The sequence below is a fragment of the Corapipo altera genome, unplaced genomic scaffold (genome assembly GCF_003945725.1).
Source record: "Corapipo altera isolate COAL_440 unplaced genomic scaffold, ASM394572v1 62, whole genome shotgun sequence".
Lineage (NCBI taxonomy): Eukaryota > Metazoa > Chordata > Aves > Passeriformes > Pipridae > Corapipo > Corapipo altera.
In genome coordinates, this window is record NW_020884894.1 from 6494463 (window position 1) to 6519064 (window position 24602).

Below are 24602 nucleotides of genomic sequence, written 5' to 3' on the forward strand. Positions count from 1 at the left end.
AAACAGAGAAGTGTAACCGCACCGCGAGCGCAAACAGCAGCCGGGCAGTGGACAGTCCACAGCACTCTGCCATCCCCAGAGCCAACCCAAACACACTGGGCTTGCTCATGCTCTGTGTTTACCCTCTGGAAGTCAATCAAGTTGCCTCTTCTGGCAGTACTTCCCTGCAGGATAACGTGAGAGCCGCTGAAGAAGAGATACAATCACTGGTTCTTAGAAAGGCACGCGATGCCTGACAAAAGCGCTCCAGGAGACCAGCGGGGTGAGTGCTGGTGGGGACCAAGCCATGGACAGTTGTCCTTCCTCAGTGTCCTCTGCCCTCCCTTCTCTTTTCCTTCTCCTTGGAGTCACAAAAGGCAAGATTTTCCATTTCCAGCCCTCATTTCAGCACAGTTGGCAAACAATTTTATATGACATTCAAGTGTACTTTTCTTTTACCCTTTTAAAAACGGTCTTAACAAATCATTAATCACTGGATCCGTCAGCAGAAGTGCACAGTTGAAGTCAGACTAGCCTTGGTCAGAACTATATTTGCACATTGGGAAAAGGCACACAAAAAATAATTATTTGCCTACATCATTTTGTGGCCCTGTAATATTTTGATGGCACAGCAAAAATAGCTCAAAGGAGGGTCTCTGGCATCAAGTGAAGAAAAGCTATTCATGGGAATTGTTGATGGCAAAGGCATATTTCATTCTCAAACCTTTAAGTTCTCCCTCTGAAGTGGGAGAATACATTGACCAAACTTTTATTTTGGTTTCCTGAACTACAAAAAGCCAATAGCACTGACCCATCCACCCATAAACTCCCAAAGTCCTTCCAGCTTTTTCCAGTGATTCAAAATCTTTGGAAGTGGAGCCACATTCCTCAAGCCCTGTTTCTCTGTGGCCCAGAGCAGATTCCCAGCAGCATCCTGGATGTTTGGCTCACATGGATAAGCTCTGGTGATCAGTGTATGACAAGAGGACAGATGCCACCTCCAGCCTTGGGTGGTAGCTGATGGCAACCCAAAGACCATCAGAAGATCCTCTGAGCAGAGTGTGGTGTCCCAAAACACTCCAAACAGCCTGAAACCTTTCACAGGGAGAACATGGGTTAAACACTAGGGAAAATTTGATGCTTTTATGACATTAAGGTAATGGAAGAACCTGCTGAGGCAGGCTGTGGAATTGCCATCACCGGAGATGCATCCAGGGCTGGGCCAGACCTCATTTATGAATAATGGAACCAGTCCTGAAACTATGCAGTGGATGGACTAGATGACCCATTAGCAGCCCTTTCCAACCAAAACAGTCCAATGATCTAAAGCATCGTTCACTCTGGAATGAAATTGCTTCAGGAAACCTCTTGAGAAAAACTTACTTCAGAGGAAATTTGCTGCACCTCCCGCACCTCAAGGAAAATTAAAATACAGTTAGGAAATACAAAAAGTAGCAACAAACTGAGGTGTCAGGCACTAGACTCACCATGTATTCCATATTAGAGGCCACTGGGTAAACTTGACCTCTCAATTTATTGTGGAGCATCAGGATCTCCTGTCTGTCCGAGAATAAAATGGCTCTCTTGGATCTGGAGTGAGCTTCCCCATCCTGATATTTACTCAGGATGCTCTCCAGGTGACTCGAGTTGGGCAAGATAAAGCATTCAGCTGTCATTGTCAGGAGCAGTACACATCCAAGAGGAATGATCCAAGGCAGGGCAGGATTCATGCTTCCTCCTTTACAGCCAGTAGAAGCAAAGATGAAGGTGACAGTAGGTTTTCTTGCTGGGACTCCTATGGCTCAATACAGATCTGGAATTTGGGGAGAAACAGGCAGTGAAGGCAGTGCCAGAGAAGCTCTCAGTGCATATATCACCTGACAATGAGGCCCCACAGACCGTTTTTGTGCTTGTAAATAAGTGATGCCTACAATTCCCGTTCACCCCAACGACAGGAAGATCCAAACAACACCCTGAGTGATGGGGACTCAGTTTCTTACACCACTGATGTGCTGGGACTCATGGCAGAAGGTGTCTCCTGCACCCCAGCATCTTTGGTGGAGGTGCCACTCCACAATGCCCAGCAGCTCTGAGTAATCCCAGCTCCATCCCGTCACAGGCAGGAAGGGGAGACATTTGGAGTTATTCCCACAAAGAGCAGCTGCTAAAGTAGAGAACAGATATGACTAAAAGGGAAAGTAAAATTCCCAGGAGGCCGGATCGCAGAGGTCAGGCATCAGCACGAGCTATTCGGGATGGAGCCCAGCAGGGCGGCTGCCAGGCTGTGTGAGGGAGGCTCTTTATGGGAAATGTCACCGTAACACCAAACAACGCCAATCCCCGCCGGCAGTGACGCCCCAGGGGGGGTCTCTGACGAGGCGCTTCACGTAAGGTGGGATCAGGGCCAGGGATGTGTTATGGAAGATCAGGAGAGCAGCCGGAGCACCCGTCCTCCCCCGGCCACATCAAGTGTTCCCGTGCACTTGGAAGCATTGTCAGCACAAAGGGCTCAGAGGGATGGTTTTGATTTGGTCATTGCCGGGTTGGAACAGCTTTGTTTAATCCCTCTCCCTTGCTCCATGGTGCTTCCACTCCACTTGCTATTCCCAAACTCCCCCCTGCTCCAGTTTATCCATCTAACAATCCTTGCATGTCTTGGCAGGTTTTATCTAGATCAGGAGCTGTTCAGGGCTCTGCAGCACCCACTGCTCCTTACTGAGATCTAAGAGCCACTGGAGTATGATCAATCCAGGCAAGAACCAACCGTACAGACAGTGTAAGCACAGGATCTCCCTCCTTAGGACAAAATTTTGGAGGAAAGCTTCCCCATCCCTGCCCACAACATGAGGTGAGGATCTGGTTTTGACAGCAGTGTTGAAAGCCATGCTGAAAGCATTCCTACACAGCAGCGGGAAACAAACCCCACATTAACAGGAATTATTCGAGAAGTTTCATCCCAGTGACATGGGATTTGGACACACTGAGACCAGCTGAGCTGGAAACCATCCAAGGCAGGGAAAAGCCATCCAGCTCCCAGCTGGAAAAGCTATGCTCAAGCACAAAACCCCAGATCCCCATTCCCCAGACCCAGCACAACAGCAACTGTGGAGGACAGTGGCAAGCATGAGGTGCTTTGCACAGAGACCCCCCAAAAAACTTTGAGACTATTGACAAACCCTGAAAACTTGTTGGCTGACTACACAAAAGACACGAAGTCCCTGTTTGAGGCTTCTTTCTCGTACTGAATATTAAGGCAGATGAAAACCAGCTGCCCTCAGCCTCTCTCCAGGCAGCACATTAAGCCTTTGCCGGGGTAGGACAATGCAGGATGTAATTTGCTCAGTTTAGGTAACGGCTTCTCATCATTTCCTGCTCTGCAGAGCAAGTCCAACACACACGCCTTGTCCCCAGCTCCAGGCACACCTGAAGACAGGACGTTCAGTGGCACCGGGACAAATATTCCTTTAACCTCATCCTCTTCTCAGCCCTGTTTGTGGCATTCACTTCCCCCCAGGCAGGAGCCTGACTTTCTAACCCTGCTACAGAGGGGCAGGGGCAGCAAAACGAGCTGTAGCTTTTGTAGACTGTCTGACCCAAATTCAGGGAACAATTCCTACTTTGAGGCACTTCCCCAGGAGTTTAAAAATAGTTGCAGTGCCACGGCCGTTTACAATGTGGCCTTTTAGCAGCGGCAGCTCTCCCTGCAGCCTGGCCTGGAGGTAGAGGAACAGCCGGCGCTCAGAGGCTGCCGTTGCACCCCTTGCTTGGCCGGGTGCCCTTCACTAAATAGGAGCCCGAATCCACCACCCATTTAAGGCAAACACTGAACTTTCAGAAAGGGCAGACTGAAAAAAATCAACTGTAACATCTGAGAGCCAGAGGAGCTGCCCCACTCCTGGCTCCGCAGCGAAGCCAGTGCATCTGGTTTCGCGACTCAGCCAAAAACCTCGCAACAGATGGTGCATTATTCCTCGGGATGTGCTTCCCTGGATCCCATTTGACAGCAAGGGGATACCAGCACCTCTCTAAAATTAGGTCACTTTGGTTTTATCTTCTATTTCACTTTGGGTGTGCGAGTCCCTTCCTCTGTTTTGGTTCGAGGTGGGGAGCACTGAGAATCCGAAGGGAGGATAAAGGAATTGGAGAGGGACAGAGTGGAAAGAGTTCCCTGGCCAAACTAATTGAAAGCAGCAGAAAGATGCTCACATTTCAGAGAGCTCTCATCGATTTCAGATGTCCATCCATCTGCCTCTTGATACCCTGGTGCCCAGGTGCAAAGAAACACTGGGACACGTGTTGCAGCTCAGCCAGACCAAGTGCCCTGCAGAGCTGGGGCGATGCCTCCGGGCTCCAGCAGGAGCTCCTCATATGGGAAGGCTGGAATCACGTTGCCTTTGAGTTGGAATTTGATATTATTCACAGAAAATTATCAGCTGACAGTCAGCTGAGGAAGCCTCTGCTGTTGATTTAAAGGGTTCAAGAGGAGCATTAGCACAACCTCCCTTTAAACACATCAGGCCCTTGATGCTGGTGCCAGGTAAACATCTGGGAGCGATCAGAAATGACTGAGTCAGCAGAAACCAACTCCTCAGTGTGCTGAAAAGCCTGTCCGAAGTGGGGACAGAGAGGAGGCCTTCTTCTGGGGTCTGAGGGAGTTAAAGAGCAGTACTGGACTTTGGAGAAGATTATTTTTAGAAAGCTATTTCCCCAGCTAATGGATGGTGTCTGCTTTGCACAGAAAGCAGGAGAGCTGGTCCCATCTGAAGCCTGGCATGTGAGGCTGCTGAAGCCACATGCAGGCTGACTCCTGTACTTCAGGATGTCCTCATGTCACCTTATTCCTTATGGATATTGAGCTTTGACTGCCTCCCTGGTGAAGTACACGAGTGGGTGCCTACTCCTGAGTTGTGGGTGACATTTGCAGCTAAAGCATCCCAGGACCTGTGGAGTTGCACATGGCACAAGCTGACAAGGCAGGAAAATGCAGAAGTCAGCTTGGGATATCAGGAAAGTATCTAAAAGAGCAAAGCAAAGGGGAGATAGCATTCTAAATCAGGTTCTAAACTGAGTTAGTCTGGGATCAGCTTCTAACCCGAGTTAGTCTGGGATCTAGGATGAGTTAGCCTGGGATCAGCTTTTAACCTGGGTTAGCCTGGGATCAGCTTCTAACCTGTGCAAAGAAATCCAGCGATAAAGCCACAACATACTTAAAGCACTAAACTCCAGCCCATCTCTTTACCTGGGATGCACACATTTCAAGCCTTAAAGAACTGTGTTGGCTTCCAAAGAAAAGCAGGATGACAAGTTCCTTGACACAGGACAACTTGGTATGTTGCACTGAACACACCATAAACTCAGCACCTTCAAGCCCATGGGTCAAAACATCTGGATCTTCCATTACAATCCACTCCCACAGAACCCAAGTGGGTGAGTTTCTATGTAAAACCACATAGAAAACCCACTGGTAACAGACACCACATGTGGTGACACTGAAATTCCTTTAATATGGGACTTTAAAGCAGAACTGCACAAACTCTGGAGCACACTGGTGTGCCCACAGGCATCAGCTCTTAGACACTGCTACAGCATCCCTTGCATATTTTCTATTTGCACAGAAATCCACTCCTGCACTTGCAAACTCCTCCCATTCATTCAAGATTAATGTTTATTAATCTTACATTAACCTCTGAAGATCATACAGTAAGGGAAGTTCAGACAGCATTGTGTTATTTTATACCATCCAGACAACTTTTTGGAGAAGTTACTAAAATTGTGCCTTCTTAAAAAAGTAATTTCTTGCACACACCCCCCACCCCAAACCACATTTCAGAAGCAGGGACCAAACTTTACACTTACCTCACTGAGTACTCCCAAGTCTCCAGGTAACTGCAGCTCCTCCAAGCCTGCTTGTGGAGAATAAATTATGTATCTGAAATATTTAAGCTAGGAGGAGGGGAGAAGGATGGAACAAGCCTCGGGAGGTGCGAGATGTGCAAGGTCTCAGCTCAGCAACTCGTACCAAGTGCAGTCTCACAGAGCTCCCCAGTGGTATTTATGCTCTCCAGGCAAAGAGGACAAGCATGGATCATCCAGGGTTTGGCAACGGGTGTGGAGTAACAACGAAAAGAAGGGGGGTGGGGGGGAAAGGAGGGAGGGGGGAAAGCCACGGAAAGGAGGCAGGAGCGAGGAGCAGAGATTGGGATCGCGGCAGTTTGAAGTCAGTCATTGGGGCTCAGCAGAGCAGGACCATCCTCCCAAAGGCGGGAGCACCGGGAGGGGAGAGCAGCAGGAGGAGGAGGAGGGCAGCCCATGGTGGTATAAAAGGGCTCGCTGTGCCTTCCCCCGCAGTCGGTGCTCGGGCAGAGCTCGCAGCGCTGCGGATTCCAGGAGCTCCGGTGAGGAGAGAGAGGGGGAATCCAAGACAGGGTTTTTTTCCTGCGAGGGACTAAAGCCAGCTGGCTCCTCTAGGCTGCCAGCTCAGCCATTCCTGCTCCTCACAGGGAAATCCCACAGCGAGGGATTTGGGATTTCCCAGCTTCAGCCCTCCAGCACATCTCATGGCATCCCCCTCTTTTCCCAGAGCTGGGTGTCTGCTGGGAAACAGATTAATCCCTCTCTGCAGTTTGTTCCCAAAGCTCTCCCAGCGCTGACATTCCCCACGGCTCAGTCGGGAGCTCCAGGGAATAAAGGAAAGCAAAAAGCGAGTGCAACCCCCAGACAGGACTCACCCCTCCTGCTGTGCTGCTGGTGCCCCAACAGCCCCCGCTGTGACACCCAGCTCCGTGCCCATTGCCGTGGTTTCACTCACAGTGAAGGGAAACGATTGAGCAAAAAAAAGACAAGCTGAAAGTTCCTTCCCTTTTCTTTATGTAAACAAACGGGAAAAAACAAACCGCTCCGGTGAGTAACAGCAGGGGTGTGTTACGGCACCTCCTGCCCACAGAGGGATGAGCAGATCCAGGCATCGCCGTGCAGGGGAGTCCCGTGGGATCCCCATCCAGCAGCACTCCAGGGACAGCACATCACCCGGGGTGTCCCTCTGTGGAAGCAGCACCATCGACAACCCAACCTGGAGGCAAGGGGAACATCAGCCTCCTGGATTTGGCACATCCAAGCAAAGCTGCCGTGTCTTTTCCAAATCCACTGCCCAGTCCTCTCTCCAAAGTTCTTAGGGGGAAAAAAAGTCCTTCCATTCTTCTAAGCAGTCAATATTTATTTCTTCAGGCAAAACACCAACTGCTTTTATTTACTGTTTACTAGAAGGGAGTTTACAAGATATTCCCGGGGGTTTGCTAAGACCCAGCAGCGCTCAGAAAGCAGAAGGACATTTATCAAACTCGTTCAAGAGCAGCAAATATTGGCAATTGAGAGAGCACAACTGCTCTGAGCAGAGAACAGAACCCTCTGGAGTGCACTCCAAGGCATAACTGCTGATTTGATTTTGTCTCTTACACCATTTTCCTGAGAATTTTTCAGGAACTTGCAGATTCCCATCACTCAGGGTGTATCTTCTGCTCTGTTTTCAAGTGAGACAGGGAGCCAGTCCTCACCAGTCAGTCCCAGTCCTGCAGCCTGGTACAGCCACAACACCCCTTCTGGCTGCTCTTCTGCACTGGCCACGCTCTCCCAGCTGTATTTACAAAGAGTTTCTATTTACTTCAAAACAAACTGTGTATGTGAACTGACAACACATGGTCCAGCAGTTGGACCTGGCACTTCTACCTTGCCAGGAGCAATTCAGTGCAATCTGGGCAGTTTGCTCCCAAAAAAGCTCAGCCTTTGCCACTAACACTGGGAAAGACCACCCAGAACTGGGCTGACAGAAGGTTCTGAACTGCTTTACTGTAAAATCACTGTATCCTCCTTTTTTTTTTTTCTTGCTCCTCTGACTCACTCTGGATCAGTGACTTTGCTGTATTTCCTGAAGGCTTATTTAATCAGCTGAAAGGTGCTGCAGTTCCCCCAGTTCCTAATTTCTCTGAATAACGAGGGCCAACACGCTGAACCATCGTGCCCCCACACAGGCTGCCACCCCAAAACCACACAGCTCCCCAGCCCTGACTCACAGCCCTCAGAAGGTGCTGTTCACCCCAATTACCATAAAGCTGAATTAACTCATTCTCAATCTCACATGCCGACGGTACAAATAATTTCCAGACCTCAGAGAAATTCGGTATTTTGTAATCTCCACAAATGTTCTTATGGGAAATGATTCCCTGCAGGATGGTTTGGGCCGTCTGACTGCTCCATCAACCCGGCTACAATCAAATCTACAAAGATTTGATTTTTTTAATTTATTTTTTTAACATATACCAGGCTGGTTTCACTGTACAAGGTATGGTTGTGTTTAGGGATGAGCACAACCTGGAACGAGGCATTTTATCCACCTCATTTTGTTCTGAAGTCAGCAGTTTTGGGCCATATGTTCAACTAAAGCCAAAACAATCAGAAGTTACTTTTAATCATTCCACATTATTACTGCCTTGATTACAACGTCTCCATTTCATATGTGGTAAAAGCCACATAAAGCAGGCTGCATATATAAGTATATATTAGGAGAGAGGCTTTTAATGGAATAACCAATGAATGGGAAGAGACACAGATTTCCCTGTGCCCTCCTAATTGACCATGCAGACAGCATGTCTTGATCTTCAACTTGAATTAATTCCCCTTTATTTCCTATTCCAACAAGCAATAACGGGCCCAAAGACAGGCAGGGCAGAGGGAACAGCAGGGGCAGAGGCTGAAAACTGCAGGGTAACTCCTGGTGTTCTCTGGGCTTGACTCCTCCTCCAGAGCAGAGGGAGCACAAGGGGAATACCAGGGTGAAACCTGCAGGAACTTGCCTGTGACCAGGTACAACGAGAGCAGTGGGGACCAGCAGCCCCTGGGCTGCTCCTGATGGGCACCGGGCACAGCCATGCTCAGGTTTGAGGAAACACCACCCCGTGCTTTGCTGCCTACTTACATTTCTTCTCCTGCCTGGGCTTTGTCTCTGCCTGAGGATGATGCAGTGGGGCAGAGGTAGCCAGGAAATCCCTGCCACATCCACCTTGCTATCCAGCAGGGATGGAGGGAAGATGTCTTGACCACACAGCAAAGTGGCAATCCAGAGGTTTGCCTCTGGATTCATCAGCAGAGGAATGAACAAATTAATTAGCAGATGAATTGTGGAGATCCAAGTGACAGGAGTGAAAGGCATTTACAGATTTACTCCCAAGCACAACCAATATTTGGCACTGTGAACCCCTACTTATCCTTTCTCGCTGCTCTCCAGTTTTGGGGCAGCCTGGACTGACCACACAGGTTCATCTGCAGCTTCTTTTCCACCTTCTCACAATAAAGAACATTCCCCTAACTGTTTAATCAGCTCATGATATGCAAGAAAACAACTCCCCATAAAACCTGAGCTTTTTCATCAGTGCCCAAGTAAAGGTTGAGGTAAGAAAAGGAAATAAGCAGACAAGCAATTTCAGAAAATTTTGGGAGCACCACTGACCACAGTAAGTAGAAGTGAAATGTGTACCAAAAACTACAAAATTCTTCACTGTGAGGGTGGTGAGGCACAGGTTGTCCCATCCCTGGAAGTGTTCAAGGCCAAGTTGGACAGGGCTTGGAGCAACCTGGGCTAGTGGAAGGTGTCCCTGCCCATGGCAGAGGGTGAAAGGAGATGAGCTTTGATGTCCTTTCTGACCCAAACTGTTGTGGGACTCCATGAAAACATCTCACCTTTTTCTCACATCTCCCCACATTCCCTGGTCACATCTGCAGTGAGAGATGGTGAAACACACTTCTATAATAATAAATAAACTGGTATAATAATAAAGTAACTGGTACAGATCTGCAGACAGACAGGTCAGGACTATTAACCCAGGACTCATCTTTGGAGATTTCACCCTGAAACAGAGAAGGTGAATTGCAATCACAAACTCCACAGCCCTTACAGCTGGTTATTTGCCCATACAAAATTCTTTCAAAAAAATCCTATTGGGTAATTTAAAATAGCCTGAAATAAATCTCCAGTTGCACCAACCTTCAAAATCTTGGGGACATCCCCAGCACGTCCAAGGCTCACTCCTCATTCCTAGTCAAAACCAGAGAGATTTGCAGCACATTTACAAAGATAAAGCTGGCACAGACCACCACTGCCCTCTCCTGCAACCCAGCCCCAAGTGTGACATCATCTCCAGGGGATATTATGGAAACCAGTAGTTTCTTAATTAAAACACACACGACCTCCCCTCACCCCCAAATACCTTGTGCCTTTGATAATCCTCCTCCCCAACCCCATCCAACTGTTCCCCTGCAGACCTGGTTTATGGCACAAGGTTTTCCCAACAGCCCTTTGGACCTGCACATCCAAAGTTTCCAGTTTTGAAAACTTTAGCTCTTAATGTGCATTAAAAAACAAAACAAAACATTGCTTAAATCTTGGTTTAAACATCAGTAAACAACCGGATTTACGGTGTATTGGGGGGGGTTTGCTGTGGGTGTTGGGGTTTTCTTTTACATAATCACACACAGACAAAGCAGATGATCAAAAGGCTGCAAAATCCTCATTTTGCAACAACGGCAGGAGCTTAATCCAGAAAAGAAAAAATTGTGGCTGTGTCCACATCAATGTTGCCACATATTTTTTATTTCCCCTTGAGCAATCCACTGCAGAAGTCGGATTTTACCAACAAGTGCATTTGTAACATCCTCCGTGAAAATTTTAAAAATTCCTACCATCTGAACACTTCCAAGTCATACTAAGAGTGGATTTCAACACTTGATTTTTAAACTGGTAATGACTCATTGCCATATCTTTAAAATAATCAGTAACACTTGTAATCTCTAGCAAGTAATGTATTAATTACTGATCTGGAATATTCAGGCAAACCTCCACTATCAGAAATGCAGCTTTACACAATGCCCTGGAGATACAGGTAAATAAATACCCAACACAGCCACAAGAATAATTAAAAACAGGGTTTCTGCAATACAGAAAACTGCTTCAACCAGGGTGCAGGAACAAGACAGGACATGAATTTGATGTAGAATCTGAAACCTTTTGTGCTCGAAACATCATGGAAGCACCAATTCTTGAACATAAAGAAGATACTGAAGTAGGTGCATACATTTTTTCCCCCCTTGTTCATTTTCTATTATTAACAAAAATATTATGATTACTTATAAAATGATTACCTTCTTTTAAAATATTTTTTACTTAATTAAAGTCCTCAACTCTTAATCTTCTGTGTAAACAGCACAGAAGAGTAATTTCAAAATCTGATTTCCCTCCTGTTTGGAAGAACCCCCCCCTCCCCTCAGATTTCCAAATCAAAGCAGAATGCTTAATGCTCAATGTCTCACCAGTGTGGCTCCAGGGCAATTCCCGCATTGGGAAACCTTGGGAGCACCAGCCCTTGGGCAGCCCCAGCTCCAGGGCACCCTGCCCAGTGAGCAGCCAGGAACTGAGGTTTTCCCTGCAACCAGCCAAAATCCAAGTGAGCTTTGGACAGAAAATTGTTTCAGAGTGGGTGGAATGTCACCAAAATCAAGAACAGTGTCTCAGTCATGATTTGTATATCAGAAAACACTAATAAAATCTGATTAGCTATGAAAAAAAATTATACATTTAGATATCAAAAACAACTGACAAACACCAATTAACTTTCCCAGCATCAGGATTGCAGTAGTGATAAAATTAACCCTGCCTGAACATTCCAGAAAGAGAGCATCCATCTCATAAGCACCCACCTTTGAGCAGGGAAAACAGGACCATCCCAAAGTGCCACTGGGCTGAACACTCCCACCTACAGCTGGAGCCCTGGGCAGGAAGCTCCTTCCTGGATGGAATGGTAACAGCATTGCCAGGAGTGATCCACAGGCAGGAAAATCCCGAGCTCTTCACCACCCCAGGAGAGGGAAGATGAGCCAGGGCAAACCAGGAGGGCTTTCAACAGGCCCTGCTGCTCATCCAACACATTTTTGTACCAAAAGTCTTCCATGAAAATGTCAATTGGCTAAAGGAGGGAATAGTTTAGTTGAAGACAAACCACCACATACCTCAGAAACAACTGAGGGGCTTTCAGGAGGATACAGAAGGATTCCATTCCCTCTCCTGGCTGGCCAGGGCTCAGCTCAGTCCCAAGGGACTGCCACATCCCTTGGGATGACTGATCTCCTCTCCCTTCCCCTCTCCCCTCAAAGTTCAGCTCGACCCAGCGCAAAATGGGACATTCTGAAGTTTCAAGAAGTTGTAAAATTGAAAGAAAATAATCTACACTTCAGTTGGGGAAGGCTCCCTACACCTCATGGAAGTGCTACACGGAAATCTTTGGAGTTTCCAAGGGTAGGATTTACACCTGAGGAAAAACAAAACCCACACACACACCTTAAACCAACTTTGTGACTTTTATTGATGGGCGACAACTTTATACTTCTAGATATCACTAAACTGTGTACAATTAGGAACTCAACATTATAGGAGAGCAGACAGCAAAATTAAACAAAGCAGACTTAAAGAAATATCAATCTTAATTATTTTGCCCATTTTCTTAATTTCATGTACACAGAAGCATAAATGCAGTTTGAAATTTCTTAATAGCAATAAAGTTACAATCACCCATCTATATAGACTAACATCTTAACTCCAAATATTTGATCTGCAATGTGTACTTAAGCAGTTTCTCATCGCACAATTATTAAAATGTGTCTTCTTATCAGGAACCAGCAACTCTGCAGTTTGTACATGTTTTGAAGCACAAAGGACCATTTCCATCTCATACACATCGGCTCATATTTTACCACTTATCAAAAAACTATTGGGGAAAGCAGAGAGAGCTTTTTTCTTTTTATAATTTTTTTTTAAATTTTTTTTTTAAATTTTTTTTTTTTTTACTGAAGTAAAGATAAAACATTTTCACAGAAATCTACAAGTTCTGTTGCTGGTGCAGGGTTTTCTTCTACTACGCATTTAGAAAGTGGGAATTAAATGTCAATCCCTTTATTATCTTAGGATTCAGCATGAACTCAGATTAATTTTTGTTTTGTATTTATTTTTTTTGTGTGATTCACGAGACTCGAGTCTTCCAACCAAGCGACTTCATTCTGGCAAAAAAAGTCAACACAAGCTACGTCGCGCACAAACCCGCGGTCGTTTCCTTTATCACTCTTATGGTTGCGAGGCGGGGTGGGGGGTGGGGGAAAAAACCAAGAGGGAAATAAAAAAAAAAAAAAAGGAAAAATTAAAAAAAAAAAAGAAAAGGAAAAGAAAAATAAAAAGGAAAAATAAAAAAAAGGAAAGAAAAAAAAGAAAAGAAAAGGAAAAAAAAAAAAAGGAAAAATAGATTCACTCAGAAGAGCATTTAGAGGAGAGGAAATTAGTGATAGTTGGCGTCCTAGAGAGCAGGGTGCTGCAGGCAGGGTCACAGCAGGTCCACGCGGCGGTAGTACAGGAGGTAGGCTGTGCGTTCCGCAGTCGGCTTCACCACCTGGTACTGATGGATCACCTTCACGGCCTGGTCGTCGATGCGCAACCAGCCGTTGAGCCCGATTTGGAAGACGTCCGTGGTGTAGTGGCCGCCCGTGGCGCTGTTCCCGTGGTGATACACAACTGCAGGGAGACAGGCGTGAGGCACGGAGGCACCACACGTGTGCACACCCAGCCGGGGAAACGGGGGATCAGAGGGACCCACAATGATCACAGTTCAACTCTTAAGTGAAGGATTGAACCCATGACCTTGGCATTATTCCTGGAGTAGGCCCAGAGGAGAGCAACTAGGCTGGTGAAGGGACTGGAGCACAAGTGCTATGAGGAGAGGCTGAGGGAGCTGGGGCTGTTCAGCCTGGAGAAGAGGAGGCTCAGGGGAGACCTCCTCACTCTCTACAGCTCCCTGACAGGAGGCTGTAGCCAGGTGGGGGTTGGTCTCTTTTCCCAGGCAACGATGAGCAAGACAAGAGGGCATGGTCTTAAGCTGTGCCAGGGGAGGTTTACGTTGGATATTAGAAAGAATTTCTTTACAGAGAGGGTTATCAGGCATTGGAATGGGCTGCCCAGGGAAGTGGTGAATTCTCTGTCCCTGGAGGTTTTTAAGACAAGACTGGATGCGGCATCAGTGCCATGGTCTGGTAACAGCAGTGGTGCTGGATCAAGGGTAGGACTTGATGATTTTGGAGGTCCCTTCCAACCCAGCTGATTCTGTGATTCTATGATTATAAGCACCATGTTCTGACCAACGGAGTAAACCCACTGCCCTCATTGTTTTCTCCAGACGGGATGATCTGGCTTAGGCAACAATCTTTAAGTATTTTTTAGTTCTTGCTTACATTTGATTCTGTGTAGAATCACTGCATGGTTTGGGTTGGAAGGGACCTTAAAGCCCATCTCATTCCACCAGACTAGGTTGCTCCAAGCCCTGTCCAACCTGGCCTTGGACACTACATAGAATCATAGATCCCTTGATCCACTACCACCGTGGTTACCAGACCACAGCACTCAGTGCCACATCCAGTCTCATCTTAAAAACCCCCAGGGACAGAAAATCCACCACTTCCCTGGGCAGCCCATTCCAATGCCTGATTACCCTCTCTGTAAAGAATTCCTTTCTAATATCCAACCTAAACCTCCCCTGGCAGAGCTTAAGACCACGCCCATCTGGGGATGGGGCAGCCACAGCTTCTCCAAGAATTCCATCCCAGCCCCTCACCACCCTCACAGGGAAGAATTCCCTCCCAGTATCTAGTCCAACCTTGCCCTCTGTCAGTGTGAAGCCATTCCCCCTTGCCCTGTCACTCCAGCCCCTTGTCAAGAGTAATATTCATCATGCTTCTTCAGCATAGCACATCTCATGATTCTAAACAAAGGGTTAAGTGAATTAAGAATCAAAAGCATCAAATTGCTTTTTGTAACTTCCCAGAGGATTTTCTGGAAAGGATTTGCCTCGCAAAGGCCATTTGCAATGTGTGCAGCACACCCTGCAGAGCCTTCCAACAGGCACTGCCACACTTAGGGGGATAATCTACACATTCACTCTGCTGACCACAACAGTATTCTATTGAAACTGTTTGTAAATAAAAACCTCTCTAATGGCCTATTAAAAAAATCAAGTCAAACTATGGAGTGATCTACTTAAAAAAAATAAAAATCAGGGCACACTTTTCCAACTGGCTCATATTTGTCATCAGTGCAGTTATCCCCCTCCAACCATGGCTTTCATTTTCACTGTAATATTACTCTGAAAAAAAAGTTCTAGGAAAGAACCAATTACGAAAGAACCAATCTAGAAGTTTCATGTTTATTAGTTCTCAGTAACCTCCTTAACAAACCTGTGCACTGAACATCTCTGATTAACTGCTAATTCCAAGAGAGACTCAAATTGCCTTCTTTCCTTAAATGTCTCTTTTCTGCAAAAGGCACAATACTCTCCATGTAGGAGAATTTAGCAAGTAATTCTTTTACATTAGCCTAAACCTGAATTATTTTCTAAACTTTATTGTTTGACAGGTAGGCAAATTCTGGACGATATCTGAAACTTAATTCTTCAAAAGCTTGTTTTGATAATTCAAAATTCATCCAACAAGCTGTTTCTGTGGATGAGAATGCTGGCAGAAGGCTGAAATATTGTATGTTTCCACAGAAAGAGTTAGAAAAAAAATCACAGTGGTAACTCAAGTCACCTTAAATCCGCTGCCTAAACTTGTCCCATGAAAATCACTATGGATAAAAACAACTGCACTGCCAGAAAGAGTCCTGAATTTCCACAAGGGACAGGGATGTCCTTCCCTTCTGTAACTTCAGTGGTCACAGCTCCAAGTCACACAAGGCCACCAGTACTGGCACAGATTTGGTGACACAGAAATTGGAGTTCAAGGGGATGCAAAGCCAGCATTCGAACAGTCTTTTCCAAAGACACTTGAAACATTATTCTGAGAATCTGTGCTGTATTTTAGTTTCAGCTTCTGCTGGTATTTTTCAGGGCGGATCTGCTACAAAACTTTTTGCCAAGTTGGATCAGTGAGATCCATAAATACAGATGTAACAATATACATGTATATATACACATGCAAAAACCCTATTAAATACAAGAATTTGACACCCACAAGCTACTTCAGCATAATTTCAAAGAAAATACTTTCTATAATTCAGGGAACTCCAGTGTTTCTACAATTCCAATATGAAGATTTTGCATTTGCAACACAGGGACCAGAGGCACAGAGATTAAATACCTGCAAAGAGCCGGTAGGTTCTTTGGCCTTTAAAAATTTTACTTTTCACACCAGGAGATAGTAGCTCTGCAGGAGAAAAACAAAAAGGCAACAGTTAGAAAATTTCAAAATTTAATTTCAAGGGGATCAATTACTTCTCAGAGAAACCAACACTATCATAAAGGAGAAAGCTGAATTGAAATTTCTTCTGCAGCCTTTAAAGAATGATCATGGTTCTGATAACTCCTAATCAAGAGACTGAATTTTCAGGTTTGCTGAACACTGCAGTTTATGGAAGGTTTAAAAATACTACCAAAAATGAAGGGGAAAAAAAAAAACCAGAGCAAAAGATCAGACTCTTCATTTTTTCCCTTTCATTCCTGCTGTCAGGCAATGACAAGGCTGCATTTTCTATAAAACATCAGTTTCCTTCCATCAGCCACTAATTATTTAAATAATTTGCCACTTCTCTGAATTAAATCTGATAAAAATATCCAGGATTACTTGGCAACAGCCTTGTAGAGGGACACAGCCCTCATTCACTTCCCATTATTGTCCTCAGCAGTCTACAATTACTCCATATTTACTCCAGCCTATAACCCTATTCCATAAATCCACAGGAAGCTCTCCTTTGGTCAACCCATTGTCTAGGAAGTGCCAAAGGTTTTAAAATCTTTCATCATAATGTTCTTTGCAAAACAGATGCTCAAACTCTTACAGAGGCAATGTCAGGTTCAGGAAGACTGAACTCAGAAACCCAAATATGTTCTTTTTAAGAAGAAAAAAAAAAGGAAAAAACGTACCAAATATTCATTCAAATTACTGAGTTTTCAAACAATGATGAAAATAAAAATCTTGTGCAGAAGAAATAAAATAGAAACACAGATACCCTGAGGAAACACTATATTATTTTTTCTCTAAAGAGGGGGAAATTCTGTTCAAAAATCTTTACCTTTACTAATTTCCAGATCAACAGGATACTCAATATTCTTGATAAGCTTCTGACACCCCCCAGTTTTCTCGTACACGAACCGCTTGAGGTGCAGGACAAGAACAGGGGGCAGCTCTTCCAGTGTGACTCTTCTGCTGATCTCCACCTGACACACACAAAGAACACCTGTAATTTCTTGTTAACTGCTCAAAATCACTCCTTCAAATGAGGAATAAGTGTTTCATTTTAAATACACTCGTAAAAAAAAAAAAAACAAAAACCAACAGATTTGTTATTGTTTCTTAATTAATCTATGATAAAGATTTCAGTTTATGACTTAAAGCCCACTGGATCTTCAACTAAAGTGGTGTCTTAAAGGACAACTTAGTATTTTCAAAGAGAAAAATATGAGTTATGACCACACTTTCCTCTACTAAATAGTGATTTTTGTGTATTGTTTGGTTATAATTATATGAAGTTGCTGTCTGAAAAGCTGAAACTGAGCTCAGAATTGCAGAACAAAAATGTTTTGCCTTCCTAGAAATTAAGACATAAAAACACTTCTCAAAATAACTGCTCAAGGTTTTTTCTCCATTTTTTATTGGGAAAAATCTCCTTATTGGCAGTCACCAGCATGTTATTTTTCAATACAGGGCCTGATTCTGCTAGAACCCACTAAGGGTGGAATAGAAACTCATGGGGAAAAAACTATTGTCTCTTTCCAAGCTTGAAAAGTAAAACTTCTGAGGTTCTCAAGGAGCAGTTTGAGAACCCCAGGGAATGTGAAGACTCCTCCTAAGGAGTATGGGGAAGGGAACCTGGAAAAGTCAATGAGGGAAGGCCAATTTGGTGCTGAAGACACTGAAAACATCTGCAAATAGGAATGAGAATGAAAGGAAAATCACTTCAGTGAGGATAAAAATTAACCTCTTAAAAAACATATTAACTATTGAATATTCAAGATTTAACCAACTGAACTGTAGGACCAAAAGGAACCAAAACATCTTTCTACAAATGCAAGTGAAATTTAAGTCAGAAACAGCAAGAGGATGTCACTCCAGTTTAAACAGCTCACTCCATTTTAAACAGCTGTTTGCATTTAAAATGCCTAATTTAACACTGCATGAAAATCTGACTGATTTTCTGTTTGTATTAATACACACATAAAATTCAAAACCAGCTCAAAGTAATTAAAAAATAAATTTTAAGATAAATCATTCACATATATTTGGAAGATTGCTCTTCTCCTACCTATTCTAAGCCCACAGTTTAATCCAGATTAAAACAATCAGGAGACTGCAATAATTTTTAGTAATATAATAATATTATTTTTAGCTTTATCAGTAATCCTGAGTTTCCCTTCTGTAAAATGGATACTAAATTCTTCTTTGCAACACATTCTGGAAATTACTATCTGCAAACTCCTTTGCTGGTTTTACAGACAATGATTTCAGTGTTTTTACTACAATTTTAGAACAACTTGAATTTCTTTAAAAAAAAAAAAAAAGGTCTAGAAGACACTGTGGATAGTTGTATTTCCATCCAAACTCTGAAATAAGCCAGCCCAAACCTCCAGCACCTAATTTGAACACCCATTTCTTCCAAACCCCCTAATTGAGCACTGGGTTGTCAGTCAAGAAGTTAAAACCATCTGCAGGGAAAACCAAGAAATGAATGACTGGCAAAACAAGATCCATGTGGTAAATCATGATGAGCTTGCATTGTAAATGCTTCTTTCACATGGAAAACAACTGGAGAAAAATAAATGTTCTGAGCATTCAAGGCAAATTTCAGCTATTCAAAGAAAATGATCCATCTTTTCTTTATCTCACCCTATTCTCACTTGGAGTATTTAGAAAACTCACAGACACAGACAAGAATGTCAGAGAGAACACCTACAACTCCACAGTTACTCAAAGTGTACAGGGAATTTCCATCTGAGCAATCCAGGCACACCAAAGGTGATGTTCTTTACTGCTGCCCACCATAAAGAGCAAGGCACTGCCTTAGAGAGGAAAGTTTAATTTATTACCCTCTACCCAAGTTCTCAAACTGCAAAGCCCAAGGCAAGCTTTTCCTCCTTGGAAAGATTTTTCTATTGCAGTTATTGCTATTATGTATTATTTGAAAAAGGAGATAAAAAAATTTTGCAAAGCTGCTTGAGAATGTAAAATAAAATGTCCTGGTACTTAAAGCAACAGAGAATCACAGGGTTTGGAGACCTCCAAGATCTTCCCCTCTGAATCAGGTCAGACCACTTGTGTAAATCCTGAGCTGTGCTTCTCCAACCCTCTCTTACAGCAGCCAGGACGACTCTACAAGCACCACAGGCACACCTAGTCCAGGTCTTAGTCCTAATTTACTGTCCGAGTATCACTGAGAAAAATCAGCCTTCTCTTTTTCAGAGCAGCCTTTAACACACTAATTTTTACATCTGGATCCATCTCTCTACTTCCATGTTTTTATTTCTAGAGGCTGAACAGCTCCTCCCCCTTATTCCTTCCTTTTATACCACAGCTTTTATACCACCATTCATTTTGATTGGTATTTTCCACGTATTTTCCAACTGTGAAGAACATTTCTCAAAGTGTAATTTTTGGGGCTGTCCTGGGCAGGGAGTTGGACTTGGGTGATCCTTGGGGGTCCCTTCCAACTCAGAATATTCTCCAAGTCTGTGAACCAATCACCTAAAACTGAATATAATATTACTGACAAGCTGGTTTTTTTAGGTGTACAGCAAACCAGTCACCTACAGAGTGCCAAGGACACTGAATGGAGGTGTTACTGGCTTTTGAAAGATTTTAGATTATTAATCCAGAGAGGAAGATCATGATCATCAGATATTTTAGAGAGGTTCTACACTGACTTCTACCAGGCCTCCCATCAATGAATATTCCCATTTTTGACCTGTAAGTGAAGTGTGGAAACCAAAACCCCTCAAGGACAGCCACACACACAACCAGGCAAGTGTTCTGCTCCAGGAGTTTTCTTCCTAAAGCAAGAGCCTGCTTTGAAATCATACTTTGAAGAGCTGCTCCTTTACTAACAAAATCTGGCAATTCCCAAGAATCAGTATGTTATGATCAGCTAAACTTAACAACGTGTATTATTACCACAGTTCACTCTGTTAATTTAATATACACTGCAGTAAAATCTCCAATAAATTACTACACCAGCTATTTACAGGCATGCTTTTGGTTAGGAGTCAATTCTTTTCCTCTCAGTAGATGTGCTCACATCTAAGACATTTTACTGCTGCAGGACACTTGGGAAAGCTCCTCCCTCTTTTGTTAACATAAGAGTGTTCAAACAACTATCTGTAAAGCAAAAGTTGTATAAAAACCCTTTTAAAAACTTTAGCAGTTGGCTGTAAAGAAAAGGCTCAGCAGAACACACCTCCTGCTTGGTTTTTGTGGTGTATCCCTGGACAGACTCTCTTGCCACCAAACTTTCCAAGGCATCCTGCACTGTGCGGATCTTGTCTGACTGGATGTCCAGCTGCAGGGTGAAGAAAGGTTGCAGTGTAGCAGACTCCTTGGAACTCTGTTGGTAAACAACAGATCTATGGGGGGGGAAAAAAAAAAAAGTTAAAATGTAATAAAGTGTAATTTTTGACAATAAAGAACCTTCAAGTCAGAATAAAGTAACTCAATTTATATTAAATTCAAAGCGACACACAAATACAAAGCTTTAAGTTGCAACGGGAAACACTCAGTGCCATTTAAAGGGTTTTAACATCCACTAAGGACATACTGAATGGGATATAACTGAATTGTTTTATTTAGGCAAAGATTAAAACAGCTATTGGATAAGCATCAAAAGGTTAAAGAAGAAGCCTGAAATTTTTGATAATGCACTTTAAAAAGAAATTCACCTCCAGGCTCTTTTTGTGTGAGTTTTGAAATTCCATTTCCCAACAGTTCTTCAGAAGTACGAAGTCCTAATGCTTATCTGTGTTCTGCTATAAAAGTTACAACTGATTCCAGATTCTACAATAAAAATATACTAATTTTTTAGTCACTTCTCTAAGACCAATTTCACAGTGATTTTAAATTGTTTGCTTAAATCTTGCCACAGGAAATAGAAACTTTGCTCCATCAAGGACTGGCATTTCCTTTTCCTCCCATCGTTTTCTGTGTCCAGATTTCCTCCATGTACTTACTCCTTTGTACAGAAACTGGAGCCTTTTGGAAAACTAGCAGAGGTAATGACCTGGGGCATGAGAACATGTTTTCTGGGGATTTTGGGGTTTTGTTTTTGTTTGAAGTCTGTTCAGTTGCAGCTTTTAAGTAGCCTGGTTTGGTGAGCACTGTTTTGTGCACTGCACTAAGAGGATCTTCCTGACTTTCATTTGTCTTAAACTTCACTGAAAAAAAAAATGAAGATTTTTTTTTTTTTATTTTATTTTGAAGGCAATATTTGCATGAAAAAGCTCCAGCTTCTACAAAAACGTGGCTTTACACACAGCCAAAGAAATGATTCATTTATTATGGTGGTGTGCATTACAAGGTTTGAAAACACAATTATAATTAACACAGCTCTGATCCATGTGGCCACGCTGGAATGTCTCCAAGTCAGGTAGGAAATGATGCTCAGATTAATGCAGGTTAAAGAAAAGAGCCCCTTTGACTCAGGGAAAGCCCTGAAGCACCAACAGAAACAGCCAATGCAGCTTTATATTGGCAAATATATATCCTTTAGAGGAAAGGGAGGGTATGGAAAACAGCAGCATCTTTATTTCAGTTTAACACTTCCTCCTTGGCTGTGTTAAAGGACAAAACCTTCAGCACATGGCAAGAGCAGTGTTTCAATAAACAAACCTGTCCCTGCTTTTGGATACACTTCCTAATTATTTTTTTTAAGCAAACTGTTATTGAGAGCAATAATCCAGAGAAAAATGTTAACAGCTCCAACTGTGTTCAAGACCAGGTATTAAAATTTAATGAAAAATAGCAATAATATTCTCAAATAAGAACGTTAAGAAAAACTTTTTTTAAAAAAATATTAGAAATTATATTGTAATATTTGTTCAGAACATTGTCTTCACACAGATATGCAGGAATTGATATGATAGCAAAGCCTTTGCTGGATTATGATTTTTCTGTAGCAGCATCACTTATTAGGATAACTACAAATCTCAACTGGACAGGGGAAAATGCATCATTTGCAATGAATAATTAATTGGGCACTGCATAAATTCTACATTAAGAATTTTTCAGGCAAACCTTGTACTTGCACATTTAAGTCTCACATTGCCAAGGAAGACTTTATGGGTTGTTCTGCCTAACAGGTATTTAACAGACTCAGGCCTTGCAAGGTCAGCCCAAAGTTTCCCAAGCCTTAAGCTTCCCAATTCAAAAGGTTCCCAAACCTGAAGATGCCAATTCAAACCATCTTTTCCTGCCTGCTTTTTCCATTCCATTTTTCCAGTTTCTGATGCTTTCATTTAGTGCAATTTTACTGCCATTTCCATATTCAATCCTTCCTATCTCCACCCTCAGCCTCAGAGATGAGGGTTTCCAGCATCCCATGGGATGCTGTTCCTCTGGCAAATTGTGTGGCCTGGTGTGAGGGAGAAGTACAGTGGATGTGGTGACAGCAAACAGCAGATGTTGGATTGGCCCCTTGATGCAAGTTTTGGCCTTTTTTCAGTATCACCTTTGCTTTCCATCATTTTCTGTGGACTTCCACAGAAAACAGCATTCACTCAGTGTTTTAATACAAAAACTAATGGAATCAAGTAGAGATCTGACCAATCCTGACCATGATAAATACATTTAAGGTATTAACAACCCCTTGGGTACGTGAGCCCTCGATGCAGAATTCCATCAATGCCTACAAACATCTGTCTGCCAAATTCTATGGAAAATATAATTTTATTTGCCAGCTGTCTGGCTCAAAACCCAGTAGAATAAATAATTTCAGAGCATTTCACAGGCAGAAGGCACTAGCCCACATTATTCACACTTCTAGACTGAATATCTGGCAACACAGAGAGTCAAACACCAGCAATTAAGTGTCTGTCTCCAATTTAAAAATAATTCTTCAAGTCTAGCAGTTTTGTTTTGAATATGTTTTTAGCAAGTGTTTACTTTGCTTTCATTTTAAATTACACATTTCTCCAAACAAATCATGAGGCTTCCTTTCCAAAAAATATTCTTTCAGGATCTACTTTCTGCCTTCATCTGGTATCAGACCTGAATATAAGTAATGTCCCACATTCTTTTCATTCCAGTAACATCTTGCAGTAATTTATATTTTTCCAGACTCCTTTTGCTTTTAACATTTATTAACTATTACACATAACTTTCTCTGGGAAGCATTAAGTGTCTAAAAGACTAAAAGCCCATAATTTTTTACTTTATTTCACTCACAAGAGTTAACTCTTTGTAAATCTCATTATCTTTCAGTATCCTTATTTACAACACGAGCTAAGAATTCTCAGAGGACACAAAAATTAAGCAGCTGGAATTCTTAAGACATTAATATTCCAAGCAGACGTATTTTCTACGTGCAATGTTTTGCTGCTTAAAAATTTTTAAAGACACTTAAAAGTACTGTACCTTATGTGACCACCAAAGATATCAGTGATTGGAGTCTGCACAAAGTCAGCCTGGCGAGTGACTGAGGATTTGTTGCGAGGTCCCACTTGCTCCCACTCGTCCTCACTGCCTTCCCCTTGCTCCTCCTGCTCCTCTTCCTCAGGAACAGCCTGAGCCTCGGGGCCGTTGGACACCGACAGTTCTTCAAGTGACCAAGAAAAAAAAAACCCCACGTTGAGTTTTTTTTACAAATTAAACACCTAGGTAGGTAATGAATTTAAAAGGCTAATAATATTAATAATAATAATAATCATCTTTTCCAAGGATAAAATGCTTCCACGGATCAATTGATTTGATAAATAAGAAAGAGAATAAGCATTTTCCAGGTTCACTGCTAGCTGGACACATCCTGTGTTAACAGAACCCAGCTCACTGATGACTGTATGTAAATAAATGGAGTTTTCCAGCAAAGTTTGATATATTTATAGCAGTAAATTTATGGGGTAGAAAATTAGAAAGTCAAGTGTTATTCTGGAAACATAATTAAGCTATTATTAAATACAACTCCTTCTGCACAGGTATTTTACAGGGAACCCAAGGCTTAGCAAATATTTTCTCTGCAAGTGCCCAAGTCAGGAGGCTATAAACTGCTCACAGCTACAGAACATGTGGAATGAACATTTCAAATCTTAAAAAATTTACCCAACTAAAGAGAAATCGGATAACTAGGGATCTTAACTCTGTACTTGGCTAAGGCTCACAGTATTTTGTTTCATTTTTAACAGGGAGCTCAACCATAAAGCCACTATAAAATAAAATAGCATTTCACTTTGCATACAATTCTGGTAATTCTTCCAAAGAAAAATTCTTCACCGACTTTGTCAGTAGGAATTTTAAAATAATTTATATGCTGTTTTATACTGGATATAAATTAGCCTTTAGTCTAGAACTTTCCACTT

At 43.0% G+C, this 24602-nt stretch overlaps 2 protein-coding genes across 2 annotated transcripts in view; both read right to left on the reverse strand.

Moving 5' to 3' along the window:
* The window catches only part of CRISPLD2 (cysteine rich secretory protein LCCL domain containing 2), a 28078-nt gene extending 21302 nt beyond the window's left edge, over positions 1–6776 (reverse strand). The window contains exons 1-3 of the mRNA XM_027646755.1: positions 6708–6776; positions 5836–5882; positions 1467–1792 (exon numbers count right to left, since the gene is read on the reverse strand). Of these exons, the coding sequence (XP_027502556.1) occupies positions 1467–1709 (243 nt within the window). The 5' untranslated portion in view covers positions 1710–1792; positions 5836–5882; positions 6708–6776. The remainder of the gene's footprint in view (positions 1–1466; positions 1793–5835; positions 5883–6707) is intronic.
* A 5583-nt stretch (positions 6777–12359) lies between these two features.
* The window catches only part of USP10 (ubiquitin specific peptidase 10), a 48366-nt gene continuing 36123 nt past the window's right edge, over positions 12360–24602 (reverse strand). The window contains exons 10-14 of the mRNA XM_027646754.1: positions 23665–23845; positions 20498–20663; positions 17123–17267; positions 16192–16257; positions 12360–13579 (exon numbers count right to left, since the gene is read on the reverse strand). Coding sequence (XP_027502555.1) covers positions 13392–13579; positions 16192–16257; positions 17123–17267; positions 20498–20663; positions 23665–23845 — 746 coding nt within the window. The 3' untranslated portion in view covers positions 12360–13391. The remainder of the gene's footprint in view (positions 13580–16191; positions 16258–17122; positions 17268–20497; positions 20664–23664; positions 23846–24602) is intronic.